The sequence below is a fragment of the Cnephaeus nilssonii genome, assembly GCF_951640355.1.
Source record: "Cnephaeus nilssonii genome assembly, chromosome: 14".
NCBI classification, from domain to species: Eukaryota; Metazoa; Chordata; class Mammalia; order Chiroptera; family Vespertilionidae; genus Cnephaeus; species Cnephaeus nilssonii.
Window position 1 is genome coordinate 28538101 of NC_137085.1, and position 22066 is coordinate 28560166.

The window sequence follows — 22066 nt, forward strand, 5'->3', positions numbered from 1 at the left end:
AGTTACCCTTCCAGGGAGACTAGCCGGAGGTAGGGAGTCTGCAGGGAAAAACGATGTAGTCTGTTTCTTGGTGATCAGAGAGATGAATAGGAAAACCAGATGGTCAGACTGAAGAGCATGGTTCCATCACTTGGGAGAAGCACTTAATTCTAGAACAATTTACCTACTTGTCTTTGTTCAAATATAATAGGTACAAATCTTCACATATATCACTGTTCCCTCCATGACTCCTTCTCTGAGTTATTATAATAATTTTTTTGTTCAGTGTACTTTGCTTTACCCAAAAGTCAAACAGTTTATATTGAACAGTGAGCGGAAATACTCCTTGAGGAGTCTATAGGGGATGACTCATAAGATGATATTATTGTGAGTTTTCCAAGGCCTAGGGGCTAGTATTCCAATTTCATGGGCCCAGAAACTGGGCTTTTTTTGTATAACTATGGGGGATCAGACTTTCACTATCTAAAAAACAGAAGACTTGTATCCAAACTGAAAGTATCAGCTTAATAATTTATAATGTGAAATGGCCTTTTTAATGACTTACATGCCACAAATAAATATGAGTGTCTACTGTGTAACAGGCTTACTGGGTATACAGTAGTAACAAAACAGATAAAACCTCTGTTCTTATGAAGCTTATATTCTGGTGATGTGAGATAGCCAATAATTAATAAATATATAATATGTCATAAGGATGATAAATGCTAAGATAAATAGAGTAGGGTAAGGCAAGATAAGCAAAGAATGAAAGGAGTCAGTTCTATTTAAAACCATTGGTCAGCCCTAGCTGGTTTGGCTCAGTGGATTGAGCGTCAGCCTGAGGACTGAAGGGTCCTGGGTTTGATTCCGTTCAAGGGCACATGCCTGGGTTGCGGCCCGATCCCCAGTAGGGGGTGTGCAGGAGGTAGCCGATCTCTCATCGTTGATGTTTCTGTCTCTCCCTCTCCCTTCCTCTCTGAAATCAATAAAAATGTATTTAAAATAAATAAAACCATTGGTCAAAGAAGACCTCTTTGCTGTGGTGATGATTGAGCTGAGACCTGAAGGATTATGCAAGTGCAGAAGCCTGGGCAGAAGTGTGCTTACTGTATTCAGGGAGCCGGAGGGGATCTGGAGTAGCTAGAGAGAGTATAGTGGCAGGAAGTAGGATGGTGAACTTCTAGGCAGTTAGAAACACTTTCTTCTTTACTTTTGAGATGAGATCACTGAGTAGAGGAGTGATGATAACCATTCCCACAGCAGGATAACTGTGGCTGTAGGAGGATAAGGATTGAAATAAGAAAAGTGGTTTACGAAATTGTTCTGGTAGTGGAAGAGATGAGGTGAGAAGAAACAGGTCAGAAGCCAAGACAGAAACAGGCTTCTTGGTGTACAGTCAGCCCCCCATCAGTCCTCATCAACTTGAACCTTTCGACTTCCTGAGACTGCTCTTGCCAAGATCATCAATGACAGTGAATTACCAAACCAAGGGATATTCAGACCACATCTCACTGCTATGTCTTACCAGAATTCTCTTTCTTGAATCCCTATCTCTTGGCTTTTATAATCTCACTAGAAGCCCGGTGCACGAAATTCGTGCACGGTGGGGGGTTGTCCCTCAGCTCAGCCTGTACCCTCTCCAATCTGGGACTCCTGGAGGGATGTCCGACTGCCCGTTTAGGCCCGATCCTGGTGGGACCGGGCCTAAACGGGCAGTCGGACATCCCTCTCACAATCCAGGACTGCTGGCTCCCAACTGCTTGCCTGCCTGCCTTCCTGATTGCCCCTAACTACTTCTGCCTGCCAGCCTGATCACCCCTTAATCACTCCGCTGCCAGCCTGGTTGATGCTTAACTGCTCCCCTGCCAGCCTGTTTGCCCCCAACTTCCCTCCTCTGCCAGCCTGGTCACCCCTAACTGCCCTCTCCTGCAGGGTTGATCACCTCCAACTGCCCTCCCTTGCAAGGCTGGTCCCTCTCAACTGCCCTCCCTTGCAGGCCGGGTGCCTCCCAACTGCCCTCTCCTGCTGGCCATCTTGTAGTGGCCATCTTGTGTCCACATGGGGGCAGGATCTTTGACCACATGGGGGCAGCTATATTTTGTGTTGCAGTGATGATCAATCTGTATAGTACTCTTTTATTAGATAGGATAGAGGCCTGGAACAGGGGTGGGGGCCAGCTGGTTTGCCCTGAAGGGTGTCCCGGATCAGGGTGGGGTTCCCTTGGGGCGTGGGGCGGCCTGAGCGAGGGGCCTGTGGTGGTTTGCAGGTGGGCCACACCCCCTGGCAACCCAAGCGGAGGCCCTGGTATCTGGAATTTATTTTCCTTCTACAATTGAAACTTTGTAGCCTGGAGTGGAGCCAAGCCTGCTGCTCCCTCCGGGGCGGCAGCCATTTCTGTGGCAGTTAATTCACCTTCTACAATTGAAACTTTGTAGCCTTAAGCGGGTGAGCCCGGCCAGGGTGTGCGGAAAGCTTTGCTTCCCCTGTTGTCGGCGGCAACCCTGGCCTGCTCTCTCAAGCTCCATTCTGCCGCCATTTGTTTGAATTTGTTTACCTTCTATAATTGAAACTTTGTAGCTTGAGTGGAGGCTTAGGCCTGCAACGGCTATGGAAAGCTTGGCTTGCTCTGTTACCTGGGAAACCTTGCTCTCTGTGGCTGTAGCCATCTTGGATGGGGTTAATTTGCATACTTGCCCTGATTGGCTGGTGGGCGTGGCTTATGTAGCAGAGTGATGGTTAATTTGCATATTACCATTTTATTAGAGAGGATAATCCTGGTTTTCCTCTCACTTTTGTGTGTATTTTTTGTTTATTAGCCCCATACCCCAAATCACTACAGGTTTGAGTTGCTCAGGGCTTGGTTCTGTACCCCTGTCTCTTTCTTGGTATCATTTGTTCCCAAGGATTTTTAAATACATTTATATGCTGAGAATTCCCAATTTCATATTTTACAGGGAGCTCATATTTACATGTCAAAAATGAAAATGTTTATCCAGCCAAAACTGGGGATAACTGTGTCCTGTTCACTCTCTCTCCCTAATTTTTCCCAGCAGATAATGACATCCTGTTGCTTAATCTAGTTTCTGGGAGTCATTTTTTTGGCACCTGTGTTTTTCTCCCATACCCTTCTCCCCCACATCCTTCACCAAGTCCTTTTCAACTCAGCTCCAAACTGTATCTTGTATTCTTCCATTCCATTTTATTCCATTGGAGCCATCTCATCTATCCTCCTAAACTACTACTCTGTCCTTTCAACTGGTCCTCACACTTCTCTGGCTTCCCTCCAGTTTTCTCTGCACAGCAGTGAGAGCTTTTAAAAGAATGGGTTGCATGGCTGCTTAAAACCATTCATTGGCTTCCTGTTGCACTTGAACTTACCTAGTTTTTCCTTTCCCTCCCATAAGCTGTTTTCACTGCATAGGCTACTCACTGCCCTTTGAGTGCTCAGCTCCTTCTCATCCATTAGCTCTCAACTTTTCTCTGAGGCTACCCTATCTAAAGGAAGTTCGACCTCTCTGCTCTCTCATTGCACCCTGTTTTTTTCCTTTGTAGCACTTACCACAGTTCACAATTACTCATTCATGGATTTACATATGTGGCCCAGACACTTGTCCCTCTAGGTCTAGAAAGACAGATGAGTCTATTCTTTGCCAGAAAAATTTGGTCTTGGTTGTAACTGATCACAAAGAAAGTGCAGTCAGAAGAGGCTGCAAATAATTTTTCACTTTGTCTTGGGTGAGTTCCCAGAAGCTCATTCTCTTTTGATCTTTCTTCTTTTCTTTTTTTTTATCCCTTTCTATTCTGATATTCTTCCTTTTGCCCAAAACTGGGAAGATCTTTGACAGCTTATGTTCAAGCCTAGGTTTACTTGTTCCTGGCTCCATTCAGTAAGATAGTTTTTAATCATCATATTATTCAAAACTGAACATTATTTACAGGACACACCAAGACCTCTCTCTTATTTGGCCATCTTGCCTAATATAACTTTGATGTTATCTAATTTTGATGTTATCCAGCGTACCTCCTTCCGACAAAGAGATTGGCATTGGTAAGAACAGAGGAAATGAAAGGGACTGGGGTCTTCCTGTCCTGCCCTCCCTTTGTTTTAAATTGTCTTCTATACTAGACTGTAAGCAGCATTAGGCAATAATGTGTTTCCTGTGTTCATCATCATGATTTACCTGGCGCTTCTATAGTGCTTGGCACTTAGTAGCTGCTCAGTACATACGCATGGAATGGAATTGGAGCACAAGCAGGTAGCTCATCTGACAATTTCATCTAAGTCAGGGTTGGGGAACCTTTTTTCTGCCAAAGGCCAGTGGGATATTTATAACATCATTCTCAGGCCATACAAAATTATCAATTTAAAAATTAGTCTGCTATATTTGGTCAAACATTTAACTTACCCCTAATCCTTGGCAGGGCCAGACCAAATTATTTCGTGGGCCTTATGTGGCCCGTGGGCCAGACATTCCCCACCCCAGATCTAAGTGACGGCAGGGGGTGAGCTTGATGGAAAAATCTCTTCCTCTCAGCAGTAAATGTTTCTAGTATCCAGACTATTTGTTTGTATTCTCTCCTTTCCCCGCAACTGTCTCCTTTCTGGGTAGAGTTAGACATGAATAAAGTTTGGGCTCAGAAACTTTCTCATTGCTGATTACCATCTATAGGTTGCTCTTTGCTTCTTTATATGGACTCATGCAACAGATTAAGCCCAATAAGTGTCCTGGGCCTAGGAAAAGCCTGTTTCCTACCACTGTGTTTTGATTTACTGGTACTTCACTCTCTGGATCAGGGGTCCTCAAACTTTTTAAACAGGGGGCCAGTTCACTGTCCCTCAGACCGTTGGAGGGCCAGACTATAGTTTAAAAAAAACTATGAACAAATTCCTATGCACACTGCACATATCTTATTTTGAAGTAAAAAAACAAAACAGCAAAAACACCCGCATGTGGCCTGCGGGCCGTAGTTTGAGGACGCCTGCTCTGGCTCAACCCATTTCTGGGGTGGTGTGCCGCAGACACTTGCACACACACATACTCTATTGTCACTCCATTTATTCCAATATGTATGTGTATATAATAGCTTTACTAAACCAATTTATCTAGATAAAAGTTCTTTTTATACCGGCCTCTGAATTTCTTGTTTAGTTGCTAAATTTGGATTAGATTAGTTTCTTCCTTCTTATGGTCACTTACTCTAGGGAAGTAAACCATCAGTTTTGCAAATTGAAAACAAGTTGTTTGCTAGACATGGAGTTGTGAAGAAGGTGTGTGGATAATTAACTGTGTTTATTTCAAACAATTATGCTGTGCCTATAAATGGGAGAATTGGAATTCCAGTATATTTATTGGTCATTACTGTTTTTAATCTTCAATAGCATCTTGTAGTCAGTTGATCATGATTTTAAGAAACCACAAGAAAAATATTATTTTAAATTGCATTTGTGGTCTCTGATTGGAAGCACTGATTTTGGCCCTGAGTATAGTTTTCAGAATGGATTTAATACTCTGCCTTTTAATATCTAAAAAAAAACAAAAAAAGAAATGGCTTTTAAAAAAATTTGCGTTAAGTTCAAAATTTTACCCTAAAGTGTTGGATATCAATAGCCTAAAAATACACAGGTGTAAAACAGAGCATTTGTGCTGATATTCCAATCACTATGGAGAATCTTGTGTTCAGATTTTCTGACTAAATATTCCTTTCTCTATTTTTCTTTTTGGAAAACTGTTAAAATTCATTCTTAGCATTGCACATGGTAGTAGAAGATGAATCTGAAAGTAAAAATTTCCAAAATTCACAAACCTCTAAAGTGAACAGTATTTAGTGGTGATAGAAGGGAAGGAGGATTTCTGTGTAAGCAACACACAGTATTTTTAGTTAATGTTTTATGTGGTCTGTATATGATGGAGTATGTGTTCATACACCACACACACACACAACGCACACACTCTCTCTCTCTCCTCTTTCTCTCATGCATCCAGTATGTAAAATATAAAGGAATTCTTCTTTTTTTTGAAAACACTAAAAAAAGCTCTGTTATCAAAGCTTATAAAACTTTGTGATCAAAGCTTATAAAGCTATGACAATGGATTTATCCTCAAAATACTAAATACTCAAAGTACCAAAATGAGGGCAATTCCCCATCACTGATGTTTGACAGAGAGGTTTTCTTTTGGACAAGTAAAAAGATTTAATAACTTAACACAGGTTAATAAATTTAACCCTAAGAGATGGTAGTACTAAACTAGATAAAGTAATTTCATGCCCTGACCGGTTTGGCTCAGTGGATAGAGCGTCGGCCTGCGGACTGAAGGGTCCTGGGTTCGATTCTGGTCAAGGGCATGTACCTTGGTTGCCGGCACATCCCCAGTAGGGGGTGTGCAGGAGGCAGATGATCGATGTTTCTAACTCTCTATCCCTCTCCCTTCCTCTCTGTAAAAAATCAATAAAATATATATTTTTTTAAAAAAGTAATTTCAGGGACCGTTTTTGCTAGTTCATGGATGCTGGAAGGCCCTTGATTTTACGGACTTCCCCATCTTTTCTCTACCCTTCCCCCTATCTTTTTAGTCTGTGGCCATGGAACACAATCTTGCTTTCTTATCTTTTTTTTTTTTTTAAATCCTCAACACAAGAATATGTTTATTGATTTTAGAGAGAGGAAGGGAAATGGAAAGAGAGAAACATCGATGTGAAAGAGAAACATCGATTGGTTGCTTCTCGTACGTGTCCCAACTGGGACTGAACCCACAACCTGGGTATATGCCCTGACCAGGAATGGGACCTGAAACCTTTTGGTATATGGCAGTGGTTCTCAACCTTTCTAATGCCGCGACTCTTTAATACAGTTCCTCATGTTGTGGTGACCCCCAATCATAAAATTATTTTCGTTGCTACTTCATAACTGTAATTTTGCTACTGTTATGAATAGTAATGTAAATATCTGTGTTTTCCAATGGTCTTAGGCGACCCTGCTAGCGGTTCTCAACCTGTGGGTGTTGACCCACAGGTTGAGAACTGCTGCTGTAGAGCCTAAGACCATCGGAAAACACAGATATTTACATTACAATTCATCTTTTATCAGCTTGTCTCTTATCTATACTAATAAAAGCCTACATGGTCCTTGCGCCCTCATGTGACGCCCTCATGTCATCACAAGATGGCCAGCAGGGGAGGGCAGTTGTGGGCGAGATCAGGCCAGCAGGGGAGGGCAGTTGGGGGCAGTTGGGGGCAACCAGGCTGGCAGGGGAGGGCAGTTGGGGGCAACCAGGCTGGCAGGGGAGGGCAGTTGGGGGCGATCAGGCCGGCAGGGGAGGGCATTTGGGGGCAATCAGGCCTGCAGGGGAGCAGTTAGGCATCAATCAGGCCAGTAGGGGAGAGGTTAGGGGGCAATCAGGCTGGCAGGCAGAAGCGGTTAGGGGCAATCAGGCAGGCAGGCAGGCAGGCGAGCGGTTAGGAGCCAGCATTCCTGGATTGTGAGATGTCTGACTGCTGGTCAGACTTTCCTGAGTGGTTCCAGATTGGAGAGGGTGCAGGCTGGGCTGAGGGACCCCCCCCCTCCCATGCACCAATTTCATGCACTGGACCTCTAGTCTATATATATAAAACCCTAATATGCAAGTAGACCGAACAGCAGAACAACCGAACAACTGCTCATTATGATGTGCGTTGACCACTAGTGGGCGCATGTGGAACATGGTGGGTGTCAGTAGCAGGTGGCAGAGCGCGGAACATGGTGGGCATCGGCCGCGGCGGGATGGTGGAACAGGTGAGCCGGGGCACCAGACCAAGGCGGGCCACTGGTTACTGTCATTGGGGCGAGCCTCTGGTAATTACTGAAAATTCTTTGCTCCCTTGTGCTGTGGTCCCGCCGGGCACTCGCACCTGCTGCTGGCTCCGGCCCCGCTTGCACCCACTGCCGGTGCCTGGTGCCAATCCCGATTACTCGGCACCGTCAATGGGTGTGAGCGGCAGCTGCTGGCCCCGATTGCCCCTCAGGGCTTCTCCACATCCCCCTGTTCTTGAGGAGCGATCGGGCTGAGCAGCTGCCTCTCGCAACCGCTGCCAGCAACAGCCCCACTTGCACCCACTGCCAGGGCCAACCCCGTTCGCACGCGCAGCTAGTGTTAGAGCTGCTGGTGCCCGGCGCCGGTCCTGATTGCTTGGCGCCATCAGCGGGTGCAAGCAGCGGCTGTTGGCCCCAATCGCCCCTGAGGGCTTTTCCACCTCTCCCTGCTCCTGAGGGGTGATCAGGGCAGCAGCCGCAACTCGCACCTGCTGAAGGCGCTAGCCCCACTCACACCCACTGCTGACGCCAGCTCCAATCGCTCCGCGCCATCAGCGCATAGGAGTGGCAGTGGCGGGAGCAGGGCTGCTGGCAGACAGGAGACTGGAGGCTGCGCTTGGAGGGGCCGGGCAGGGGCGCGGAGGATGGGCCAAGATCTGCCCCTGTGCCCACCGCAGCCTTATGGCCCACAGTTTCTTTCAAGGTGCACGAATTCGTGCACTGGGCCCCTAGTTGTATGATAATCTTTCAGGAAGTGAGTGTTAATGTAAGTAGTACAAAAAGCATTTGGACTAGAAACTAGCAGTTCTGGCTATTAATATCTTTTCTGCCACTATATAACCCTGTGATCTTGGACAGGTCATTTAATCTTCCTGTGCTTTACTTATCTCAAAAAATAGAGAGGTTGAACTTGCACTAAGATTCTTATATCTTACTAGAGGCCTGATGCACGAAAATTTGTGCAAGAGTAGGCCTTCCTTCCCCCGTATGCCGGCACCAGCTTCCCTCTGGCACCCAGGACCCAGGCTTTCCTCGGGCCACCGGCAGGCACCTGGGACCCAGTCTTCCTTCCTCCGGCTGCCGGCAGGCACCTGGACCCAGGCTACTTTCCTCCGACCGCCAGCAGGCACCCAGGACCCACGCGGCCTCCCTCCGGCCGCTGGCAGGCACCCAGAATCCAGGCTTCACTCCAGCCCCTGCTTCGTCCCGAAGGACGTCCGATCTACTTAACATATTACCCTTTTATTATAGAGTATTCTAAAGCACATCCACCATTAAATAGGTCAGTACAGTGGTCAACACAACCCAGTGTGTTGGTCTAAAGACCTGATGCAATGTAGGATATAGCAATTCTAGGGCATTTGAGGTAGCCAGGAACAGAGAAGCAGTGGGCATTCATTATACTCAGTGAGTCCAGTAGGCTAAAATCTGAATTACAGGAAGAAGCTAAGAGAAACCCTCAGCCCAAGCGGGGAGGCAATTTCACTGGCAAAGTCAGAGCCTAGATCATTGATGAGAAAAACCAAGAACCTGGCATTCAGCAGCAAGCACTAGAGTTTGATAATTAACGTTAATGATGATTATCTGTCATGAAAATTTTTAGATTAGTTATACAGCAGATGAATGCATATTTTGGAATAATATCAGTAAATATGGTTGAAATAAAAATTGTTTGTTAGATTAGCTCTTATCAAGAAAATTTTATCCAGCAGCAGTCCGGCCCACTAGCAAGACCAAACCTCACTGCTTTTTATTTCGTTTGTGGTTTTGCATAGGCTGAAAATTTTGTCGTTGGTTTAAGCATTGACCTCCGCGAAGAGGACCCCACTTTTTTTTTTCTTTTCAAAATGGCAGCCTCCACCTGCACACAAGGGTTAAGATATATGCTGGGCTATGCTGCGAGAGAGGAAGCATTTCAGTGCCTCCAGTTATAGACCTTATGTTATCAGGGGGATAAGAGATGCCTTCAGAGAAAATAAGAATGTAAATGATCCTGTAGAAATTTAGGATAATGAATAAAGCCAAAAGAGACCTGGGAATGATTCATTGGCAGGTCCACATTGGCCAACTGTGTTTAACTGACAAGTTAATCCTTTAGAATCAAGAGAAGCCCAAGACCAAAGAACCACCTGCAACTGTGGACCATCTTCAGCATCCATTCTGTGCTTGGGATGGGGGCTCCCAACAGACCATGAGTGGCCTCTTGAATCAGCTTAAAATAATAGCCTCTTGCTCAGCTTGCCCTGTAGTAACTGATAAACTGAGTGAGGTTTCCATTCTTTTGCAGCCATAATGAAAAGGGGTGGCTGTCTCACTTTGGTTCAAAGTGTTAGAATTAAGAGCTGGAGTTCACTCAAAATACTGCTATTATTGTGTCTCCTCTCCACCCACCCCTCTTTAGTAGCCCATCACCACTTGTATAGAGCATCTCCAGACTTTTTTCTTGATCCTTTCTTTCAAGAAAGAGAGAGAGAGAGGGGAGGAAGAAGGAGAGGGAGAGGGAGAAATGTCATCCAGGTGGAGCTTCTATTCCTACTGATGCTAGAAAAATTAAAAATTAGTGTCCTAAGTTTTCTGTGATCTGGTCAAATGGCAATTTATGAAAGAAAATAAAGATTAAGGAAAACAAGTGCAGTTGTAAACTGACTTATTTGCTCCTTAGCTTCCTTGTATTGGAGATAGTTGAGAGTTGAGTCCTTTGTATAGTTGTACTTATTATTAAAGAAACAAAATCTTTATTTTTCAAAATACTAGAAGCCCGTTGCACAAAGTTTCATGCAATAGACTTTCACCTGGCTGCCAGCACCAGTTTTCCGCCAGCACCAGTTTTCCTCTGGCCACCCACCGATCGGAGCGCTTCCCGCCAGCGCGATCGGCTACCCCGAGAGGAACTCCGATCGGGAGGCGCTCCGATCGGCGGGTGGCCAGAGGAAAACTGCTGCTGGCGGAAAACTGGTGCCGGCAGCCACGCAATCGGCCACCCCGAGTTCCACCACCAGAGTCTTCCGCCGGCCCCATGGGTCCTTCCGCAGCATCGGCCTAAAGGAGCGGGGGGCGGGGACTCGCGAGTCCCCGCCCCCCGCTCCTACCGCCGACCAATCGGCCACCCTGAGTCCCGCCCCCCGCGCCTCCAGCCGGCCCAATCGTGGGCGTAGCGGAGTGATGCAATTTGCATATTACCTTTTTATTATGTAGGATATTTTTATTGATTTTAGAGAGAAGGGAAGAGGGAGAGGAAGAGATAGAAACATCCATGATAAGAGAGAATCATTCATTGGCTGCCTCCTGCACACACCCTACTGGGAATCAAGCCCGCAACCCAGGCATGTGTCCTGACGCTGGATTCGAACCAGTGACTTGTTGCATGGGATGATGCTCAACCACTGAACCACACCGCCTGGCAGAAACAAAAGCTTAATTGAGATAAAGTACAATACTGCATTGCAGTTATTCTGTGAATTTATTTCTGCATACATATGAGGATTGAATACTGACAAATTTGATTTTTCACATTTGTAATTAATGAGGTTTGGTTGGATACAACACAAAGTTTTTGTTAAGTACTATAAATATGTAATCTTGGAAATCTGCTATCTAGTTGTATGATTTAAAATTAATGTATAATTGATACTTTTATTATACATAAAGTATTTTCTCACATTTTAAAAATACCTTATTTTTAAATATTAAAATAATATCAGTATTTAAATATTAAAATAATATCAGTATTTGTGCAGTACTGATGTGTCAAATGTTTTCTGGGATTTAAAAATATGAAATCTATACACAGTGTTTATAACATTGTAGGCACAATTTTAATACTTGTTCTGGAAAAGTTCAAACATATACAGATGTAGAGAAACTAGAATAATGAACTCCTATGTGCCCATCACCCAGGTTCAACAATTACCAGATTATGACAGTTTTATTTCTTCTACATTTTCACCATACCTACCTTGGATTTTTAAAAGTTGATTTTAGACAGTGAGAGGAAGGGAGAAGGATAGAGAGAAATATCGGTGAGAGAGAAACATCATTGATCGACTGCCTCCTCACACCCCCTACTAGGGATTGAGCCCGCAACCTGGGCATGTGCCCTAACTGGGAATCGAACTGCGATCTCCTGTTTCCTGGGTTGATGCCCAACCACTGAGCCATACCTGCCGGGCCTACCTTGGATTATTTTTTAAACAATTCCCTCCATACCTACCTTGGATTATTTTAAAAAACAATTCCCAATTTTGGGCAGCCATGACACTGTCTTGCCACCTGGTGGCAGCATGTCATAGTTTGAAAGTTATTAAGTCCTTGGAGACTGTAATTAAAAATAAAGGAATGGATCTGATTCCAGAGGGAAGGCAGGGGAGGGTGGGTGGGTGGGAAGAGATCAACCAAAGAACTTGTATGCATATATGCTTAACCCAGGGACACAAATTATAGGGTGGTGAAGGCCTGGAGAGGGAGTGGAGCAGGCTAGAAGAGGCCAATGGGGAGAAAAGGGGAGCATATGTAATACTTTCAACAATAAAGATTTTTTTTTTAATAAAGGAACGGAAATGGGGAGTTATTGCTTAATAGTTATAGGGTTTCTGTTTGGGGTAATGATAAAGTTTTAGAAAATAGATAGTAGTGATGGTTGCACAACACCTACACTAATAAAAGAGTAAGATGCAAAATGACCGTACCTTCGTGACGCCCAACAGCCAATTAGGAGTGAGTATGCAAATTAACCCAACACAGATGGTGGGTTAATTTGCATATGCAGGTGTTCCGCACTGCCCCAGCTGCTCCGGGCATCTGGGCAGTGTGGGAAGGCGGAAAGGCAGCTCCGGACCGGAGCGAAAAGGCGGCTCTGGCCAGAGCGAAGGTGGTGCCAGCAGCCAGGGGAAGGAAGGCCCATTCTTGCACGAATCTTTGTGCATTGGGCCTCTAGTTGTGAATATAATTAATGTCACTGAATTATACATTTAAAAATGGATAAAATGGTAAATTTTATGTGCTGTATATTTTACCACAATAAACAAATACTAAAAAAAGGACAACATCATAACAGTGTATGATAGCATATAAATACATGAGAAGATTCAGTAGTATGGTTCTTGTGAAAAGAACTAATATTAATTTTCATACTATCTTTTTGGGGTAGAGAAAAACCTAGATCAGCTTTTAAGTCAGTGAGCTTCCAAAATTACTTTGAACAGCAAAACCATCCTATATAATAAAAGGGTAATCTGCAAATACTGAACAGCAGAACAACTGAACAACCAATCAAAGTGTTAATATGCTAATGATATGCTAAGGCTGCTCAACTGCTCACTATGACATGCACTGACCACCAGGGGGCAGATGCCCTGACAGGTAGGTTAGCTTGCTGCTGGGGTCTGGCCGATCGGGACTGAGGGAGATGGGCCGAACATGCCCTGGAGCCCTCCTGTGGTCCTTCCCCAGCCCGATTGTGCACCATTAGGGTCCCTAAGCCTGGCCTGCACCCTCTCGCAATCTGGGACCCCTCGGGGATGTCAGAGAGCCGGTTTCAGCCTGATCCCGCAGGCCACTCCCCTTGGGAGGGCAACAGACGCAGGGCTCATGCTGGCGAGCACTGCTGTGGCAGCGCAAGCCTCTCCCAGTTGGGACCGATTGGGCGTGAGTCCGCGGCAGGCACAGTGGGGGTGGGATGAGCGGGAGCAGCAGGTAGGAGCTGCAGGCGGCTTTGGACTGCAGGCTTCAGCCCGATCCCTGCAGGCCACCCAGAGGGACCCCACCTGTGCACAAATTCATGCACCGGGCCTCTAATGGTAAATAAAACATTAAATTGGAACTCTTTGTAAGGGTCTAGAAAGCTTCTTCCATCTAGTTTAGTAAACTCCACTGCTTCCACCCAATTGTAGGGCCCCTACATGTTTTAAACCATGGGTCCTCAAACTTTTTAAACAGGGGGCCAGTTCACTGTCCCTCAGACCGTTGGAGGGCCGGACTATAGTTTTAAAAAAACTATGAACAAATTCCTATGCACACTACACATATCTTATTTTGAAGTAAAAAAACAAAACGGCAAAAACACCCGCATATGGCCCGCGGGCCGTAGTTTGAGGACGCCTGTTTTAAACTATGGCAAATCCAGACACCAAAAAGCCATCATTCATCAGTAACAGAAAAGATCCAGGTACCAGTGGATGTTATATAACTGGTTTATCGTTCAGGTCTTTTTCAATCTGAGATAATCATATACTCAGAACTTTTTTGAGGGGAAGCGAGGATGTAGGGGCACTTTCTAGAGAACATTGCAAATTATAAGAAAACATGCGTAGTGTTCTAGATGCTCTGAGTTCAGAGCTGGAAGTGATCTTACATTATTTTGTCTTTCATTTTAAAGATGCGGAAACTGAGTTCCAGAGACATTGGTTTGAACAATGCCACACAGCTAGTCAGTCAGTGGTAGGGGCTGTGCATTTTGTACTATACTATGGCTACTTAATAGCAAAGATGTATCAAAAAAGAAAATGGCTCTCTGCGTATGTCTAGGGACAGGAATAGAATTCATTTTGCTTTTTTCCCTCTCTCTTGTTCTTTTACCTGATAATTGTGAGGTTCAGTTATTAAAACTAACTTTTGAAGACCAGAAAACTCAATCAACTAGAATATACAATTCTTCTGAGAAGTCTGCTTAAAAAGGTTTTGTTGTATTTGCAAATTGATCATTTCAATTTGCATTTGCACTTGCATAATACTTTGATATGATTTATTACAATGAACACAAATCTAGTAGTTGGCAGGGAGATGGTTTGGGGGTCGTAGATCACTGACTTTGGCCTACAGACCTATTCTGCCTATGCTCTGCCATTAACTTTCTGTATGTCCCAGGGAAAGTCACTTTCTCTTAGTGGACCTCAGTTGTATGCTCATTGTAAACAGGTGGAGATAAACTTGATGAGTTTAAGGGTTCCTGTCAGCACTGCCAACCAGAGCTGTTGAGCTTATGTAGGCTTCAGTATCGCAATGAAGAATCACCCTTTTCCATGTGTTTAAGTAAAAAGAATTCACCATGTAAGTTGTAGCTTCTGCTCTGAAGCAGCTCTTGGTCTAGAAGAAGCAAAGCATTGTGTGATGTGATGTGCAGAGAGCTATCTCAGTATGGAGGAAGAGGGCCTAAATCATGCTGTTTAGTCACAGTGATGAGACTCTGGAGTCAACATTTCTAGCCAGACTCAATTACAAGAGCTTAGTCTAATTTGATGTATACTTACACTTAATAAACAGTCAGTTTTTAGATTTCATTTTTATTTTAATACAAAGAAAAAATTGTTTCCAGACCATTTCCTTATCTCAAATTCAGGATTGACTATTGGATTTTGCAGTGTAATTGTCTCTGGGAACATGACAAATAGTGTCTCTGCTTTACATCACTACTTTGCCCCTCTGGACCAAAATCACTCACTGATATTCTTTGCAGTTGCTGTTTCAATCGTGACCTCTTTATGTTCCCTAGTTTTAAACTTTGGGCTCTATACCCTGACTTTAGTCCTCACTTCTATTCTCTTCCCTCAATTCCACACATTTTTCTGACTCTTCCCAGGATATTCTCTCTCTTTTTCCTTATAGTACTTCTGATCTAGTTTGTTTCTTTGGTCCCAGCATCTTCTGCTTCCTCAAGTGTAACCATTTTTTAATGTATATTGGGGACTCCTTTAGTACACAGTTGAAGTTTATAGACCCCTTTGGAGGAGAACACTTTTAATTGCATAAAATAAAATACATGAGATTACAAAGGAAACCAATTATACTGGAATGTAGTTATCAAACTATTAAAAACTAATTTGTGATAAAAGATATTTGCATCTTTATTAATGCATTAAATAAAACATTTTAGCAGTGGGTCCAATAGTTGTTGTAAATTCATAGTAGTGTTAAGTGTAAATGATATTTCATTATGTCTACAGCAACTATCCTATCTAATAAAGAGGGAATATGCTAATTGTCCCACCCTCAAAGATGGCGGCACCCACAGCCAATTAAGGAGGGAATATGCTAGTTGACTGAAAGATGGTGGCGCTCACAGCCACAAGATGGCGGTCCCGGCCACTCTGCTTGCCTGCCTCTGGAATCCCCCAATCCCCTCAGCCCCCCAGGGCTGGCCCGAGGCGCAGGCAAGCCTTGGATGGCGGCTGCCCAGCCACCCGAGGCTCAGGTAACCAGGGCCGGCTGAGGCTTGCGCTGCCATCAGTGGCAGCAGCAGAGGTGTGATGGGGCATCACCTTCCCCTGATCACCTCCCACCCCTGAGGGCTCCCGGACTGTGAGAGGGCCAGGCCAGGCTGAGGGACACCCCCCTCCAGTGCATGAATTTTCATGCACCGGGCCTCTAGTATTATATGAAAATATATACTTTTTTATTAGTCACAAAGCCACAGTCACTGTCAGTACAACACCTGTAAACACTGTCATTTAATGTAATATGTTTGGCTGCCCTCTACTAGATTCTTTCAAGTTTCAAAAATTGACCCCTTTGTTCTAGTATAGAAGGTTTCTTCTTTTGTGGCTGGGTACTTCATTCTCTGATTAGCTTATCCAAAGCTGCCTTAAAATCTGTATTTCATTCTTCAGAAGTCCAGTTTGAGCTCTCTGTCTATACCCTTTGTCTTATGGGGCCGGGACTGCTGGAGAGAGAGGCAGGTGTTTGTGTGCATTCATTCACTTCTAGGATGCTTATGCTGCATGTTTTCCAGCAAAGGGCTTAGTGGCAAAGGAATGAGTTCTGATATTCAGGGCAAAAGGTCAAAGAGAGACCTTGCTCATTTTTACATTGGGTTGAATTTTTTCTTACTGTTGAGGCTTTTTAAAAAAATGTTTTTATAATTTTCTTACTGATTTGAGAGAGAGACTGAGAAAAAGAGAGAGAGAGAGATTGAAACATTGATGTAGATCAAACCTGCAACCCAGGCATGTGCCCTGACCAGGAATTGAGAGAAAGAGAGAGACTGACCGACTAAGAGAAACATTGATGTAGCTCAAACCTGCAACCCAGGCATATGCCCTGACCAGGAATTGAACTACTACCCCTTGGTGTATGGGATGATGCTCCAACCAACTGAGCCACACTGGCCAGGGTTTACTATTGAGTATTAAGAGTTTTTTGAATACTTTCAGATACCAGTCCTTCCTTTATCAGATACGCATTTTGCAAATATTTTCAGTTGGTCTGTGGCTTTGTCTTTTCGTTTTCTTAACAGTGTCTTTCACAGAGCAGAAGTTTTAAATTTTAATGGAGTCCATTTTATCATTTTTTTTCTTTTACGGATTATGCTTTTTAAAAAAATATATTTTATTGATTTTTTACAGAGAAGAAGGAAGAGGGATAGAGAGAAACATTGATCAGCTGCCTCCTGCACATTCCCCATGCAACCAAGGTACATGCCCTTGACCAGAATCCAACCTGGGACCCTTCAGTCTGCAGGCCGACGCTCTATCCACTGAGCTAAACCAGTTAGGGCTGGATTATGCTTTTTATGTTGCATCTGAAAACTCATTGTCACCTTTACTGGTTTGGCTCAGTGGATAAAGCATTGGCCTGAGGACTAAAGGGTCTCAGATATATATATATATAAAAGTAAAAACTCACTGTCAAGACTGAGGTAATTTAGATTTCTTCTGTGGTATCTTTCAAAAGTTTTGCAGTTTTGTGTTTTACATTTAGGCCTATGATCAATAGATTTTTATTGATTTCAGAGAGAAGAAGGGAGAGGGAGCGAGAGAGAGAGAAACATCAATGATGAGAGAGAATCATTGATTGACTGCCTCCTGCATGCCCCCTACTGGGGAATCAGCCAGCAACTGGATATGTGCTCTGACTGGGAATCAAACTGTGACCTCCTGGTTCATAGGTTGACAATCACTGGGCCACAGGTCTATGATCTATTTTGAATTAATTCTTGTGAAAGGTGTAAGGTCAGTGTCTAGGTTCTTTTATTGTTGCTTTTTTTTTTTAATGTGGATGTCTTTTCATTTATTTATAATAGTCTCAGAAGTTTCTAAATTGCTAAATAATAAAATTATCATTTTTATAGCTTTCATGGAGTCTTAAGTTTTTGGCGATGGTCCCAAGTAATGTTCTCCCCCACAGTCATTAGGTGGTATTATGTAAACTGTTTCCAACACTATTTCATCTTTCTTAAACTGTGTCCAATAGAAACACACATAACATACTATGTTAAATGCAAGGATTTTGTGTAAGAATAAAATAATGTCTGTTTTGGTACCTCTTGGTAGGTATCTAATGCATACTTACAATCATCAATTCTTTTTACCAGTATAACTTCAGTATTACATACATAATACTAGATTAATAGGAGACTGAATGAAAGTATAATTTTTACTAACTCCTTGAAACACATCTACCATATTTTTGACATAATAGTTTATTCTGTGATTTGATTTGTCCTGGTACCCCAAAAGATTTCAATATTTGAGGACGTTATTACATATCCTTTTTTCTAAATCATGTTTTGGAATATGTTATATGATGTTAACTGATTCCAGTACTAGAGGGAACTCTGTGGTTTTTATTATTCTTATCCATATTGTACGTTTTTGGCAACTGTACCTCCTCCCCACCCCATCCTTCCCACAATTGTTATCCAGTGGCAGTGCTTATTAATAAGGTTATTTCTGAAAAATAGAAATTGATAATAAATGTTAAATGTTTTTTTCAGCATCTTTTGATGTGACCAAACTTTTAAAAATTCTGTGTGTTTTTTTCCCTAGTACTTTGTTGATAAATTTTTTTTTTATTGAGGTTAAGGAATCAGGCTTTTCTTAGGTAAATATGAGTAGACTAGTGACCCGGTGCACAAAAATCGTCCACATTAAAAGGGAATTAATTCGCCCTAACCAGTTTGGCTCAGTGGATAGAGCATCGGCCTGCGGACTGAAGGGTCCCAGGTTCGATTCCGGTCAAGGGCATGTACCTTGGTTGCGGGCACATCCCCAGTGGGGGTGTGCAGGAGGCAGCTCATCGATGTTTCTCTTTCATCGATGTTTCTAACTTTCTATCCCTCTCCCTTCTTCTCTGTAAAAAAGCAATAAAATATATTATTTAAAAAAATAAATAAATAAAGGGAATTAATTAGAGGAAATATTTTAATATTGCTATATGCCCTTTCTCTATAATAGAAGTGTCAGAGATGAAAGAAAATTAGTAAAATGTATATGAAAATCTTCCTCCTGTCAGAATCTGGGGTGTGCTACAGGAACCAGAGTCAAGTCCCTGCCCACCCACATGCGCCTCAAAATTTCTCGAGACCCAGACCTGGCCAGCCCCACTCCCAATGGTCTAGATCCAGACCCAGCCGGCCGCACCCCTGTCAAGCCCTGCCGGGTGGGGGGGTGCGGCCTCAGGTTGCCTGGCCCGGCGCTGTGGTGGGGCATGCACCTTGAGGTCCCCTGGTTCAGGCCAGGGGGCGTGGCCTGAGGTCCCCCATCAAGCCCCGCCAGGCGCGGGGCGCAGCCTCAGGTCTCCCGGCGCCAGGGCAGGGTGTGCGGCCTGAGGTCGCCAGGGCAGGGGGCGCGCCTTGAGGTCCCCATCAAGCCCCACATGGCAGGGAGCGTGGCCTGAGGTCCCCCAGCCTAGCGCTGGGGTGGGGGGCATGGCCTGAGGTCCCCCAGCCTGGCACTGGGACGGGGGCGGCCTGATGTCCCCTGTCAAGTCCCACCAGGCGGGGGGCGCAATCTCAAGTCCCCTGCCCCCGCCCAGTGCCATGCAGCCTCAAATCCCTGCTGATGGCTCGTTAAAGCTCATTATGGGAACACGGCCTCCACTATGGGCGAAGCCATCTTGTGTTACAGGATCCTCGTCTCTGCTGTGGGCACAGCCATCTTGTGTTACAAAATCCCTGCCTCCGCTGTGGGCGCAGCCAGCGTGTTATGGCATGATGGTCAATTTGCATATTCCTGCTTTATTAGATAGGATTATGGTGACACTTTATTACATATGCTGTTATTTTTGCTATATATATATACTTATGCTACAATTTTATATAGTATTCTTATTCCTGTGTTTGAGATTAATTTGTTTTCTTATTTTAGTCCTTTTTATATTTTATAATCAATGTCATGCAAAGTGAGTTGGGAGACAACACCTTATACTGGGTAGATTAGGAACAGTCACTGTCACTGGGATTATAGTATCTGTACATTTAAATAAATTAACTGGTAAGCCTATATAGTAAGGAGTTTTTATCCTTTGAAGTTTAAAAAATAACTTTCTCATTTTTTCTGCTATTGTCAATTTAATTATTTTCTCATTTTCTTTTTATGAATGCATGAGTAATACATGATAGAAATCAACCTTTAAAAAAGTCTAAAAGTAATTTCAATAAGTATGAAATAAACATTTTTAGTATTAAGAAATGTGTCAAAGTTTAGTTTGCAGCATTCATTCTCAATGGCATATTTAATAATTGGACATCTGAATTGATGGCATCATAAATTTTACAAAATATGGTATTTGTCACTGTACTGTCCATAGGCATGGCAGTAGGGTGTCCTAAGGTTCATCTAAATATTTACACATTCAGACTGGTAACACCATAGGTCTCACTTGGCACCACTTTATTCAGAAGGGCACAAGATAGAAACTATAACTTGTCAGTAAGACAGTAGATCTTTGACCTACCATTTTTCTGTATGGTATGAGGTAGGAGCCAAAACTTTTTTCAAATGACTAATCAGTTCCAATCATTTCTTGAAAAATCATTTGTTTTCCTGTTGGTTAGAAATGTCACTGTTATCATAGAGCAGTTATTATTAAGATATAGTTCTTCAAGTGAACAAATGGTTGAACATATAAATAATATATACTTTTAAAGTAGTAAAATCTATTTAAAATCATATGATTGTGTATTGTATTATTGATATGCTGAGAATTTGTAGGGTCATTTTTTTTCTTTTTCTAAGTATGTATAGTGTGAAAAGGAGTATACTTTTTTTCCTAAAAAGACATTTGCCTTAGGTGTATTTACTTTGAAAGCTAACCACTCTGTATAGTAGAACGTGTTGAATTAGGAGTTTGAATAACAGGGTTTTAGTCTTAGACCTGCCACTTCACTGACTGCTACTTTGTGCAATCAGCCTCTCTGAGTTTTGTTTTGCTGAGTTAAACTACACTAATAATCCTTATCCCGAGTGTTGTTGAGGATTAGATGGGATAATGGATTTAAAAGCACTTTTACTTGGGAAAGCAGTTTAAATGTTAGAAATTATCCATCTTAACTTTTCCTCCCTTTCTCTTGTAGGTAGTGTTGGTGCTTCTTTTCAGTGCCAGTCCATCCATCACGACCACATTTGTCATGATGACAGTGACAAGGTGAGGTCCATGTTGGTGTTTACCATGGTGAAAATGCATGCTGCCCTTATATGCTGGATCCACTTGATTAACGCTGGACATAGGCCAAGGGAGTTTGAAATGCAGAGGGCCTTGCTGATTTGTGTGTCCAATTATTAAACTGCTCCAGAAAACTTGAGGATAAAACTGTCAGCCGGACTCTTGGCAAGCCCTCCATATCCTTACACCTGTCTCTCTCCCTGTCACCATGCTTCCTCTTTTCTTGCACAGCCTGAATGGATTATCTTAATACATGAACAAGTGCTCCAAAGCTGATAACTTTCTCAGCAATTTGTGTCTGTTTCCAATTTGAAATAGCTTAGACATTCCAATTAGGTTCATTTTTGTAGTTGATTGTGTTAGATTATAATTTCTTCTCATACTGACTTTGTTTGTTTGTGGGTTGTTGTTGGGTTTTTTTTGGGGGGGGTGGGCGGGAGAGGGCTCTGTTTCCAAAGCTCGACTTAAATGTTGAGGATTGAGAATGGAAAAACAAACAAAAATACCTGGTGGTTTTGTTTCATTTTGGTATTTTGCTTCTGTTCTTTTTATCTCTAAGAAACTTGATCTTTTGGGGGCTTTTCAATACCCATCAGCACCCTTGATGGCCTAACTCTTGCAGTAGATATTAATGTGGGCTTTGTGTTTGGAACATCTGGCTGCTGATGTTTGATGGGCCTAATCTCAGTCTTTTCCATCATCAGTTTCTAATGGCTTCCCTCCCATTTCCTGTGTTCTGTATGCAGGAATGTATCACTCTCTGTAGCTTCTCCAGGCATACCAATCCAGGTGATCTTTTTTCTCTGCTGTTTTAATCAAGATCCTCCTCCCTCATCCTGTTGGAGCTCAAACACGAAGTTGGTTGATCACCGGGATTTTCCAAATAGCTTTCTTTGTTCTGTGTTGATCTCTCTATCTTTGTGA

The 22066-nt window shown here is 43.3% G+C and overlaps 1 protein-coding gene and 1 pseudogene across 3 annotated transcripts in view; both read left to right on the plus strand.

Annotated features, from left to right (window-relative positions):
• The window catches only part of RNF38 (ring finger protein 38), a 109850-nt gene that overhangs the window by 22132 nt on the left and 65652 nt on the right, over nucleotides 1–22066 (plus strand). For both annotated transcript variants that reach the window (XM_079791267.1, XM_079791268.1), the window contains exon 2: nucleotides 21054–21124. In XM_079791267.1, coding sequence (XP_079647393.1) covers nucleotides 21054–21124 — 71 coding nt within the window. The remainder of the gene's footprint in view (nucleotides 1–21053; nucleotides 21125–22066) is intronic.
• On the plus strand, nucleotides 9616–10061 carry LOC307111080 (LYR motif-containing protein 4-like; annotated as a pseudogene). Its single transcript has one exon. The product of its transcript is annotated as an LYR motif-containing protein 4-like (transcript).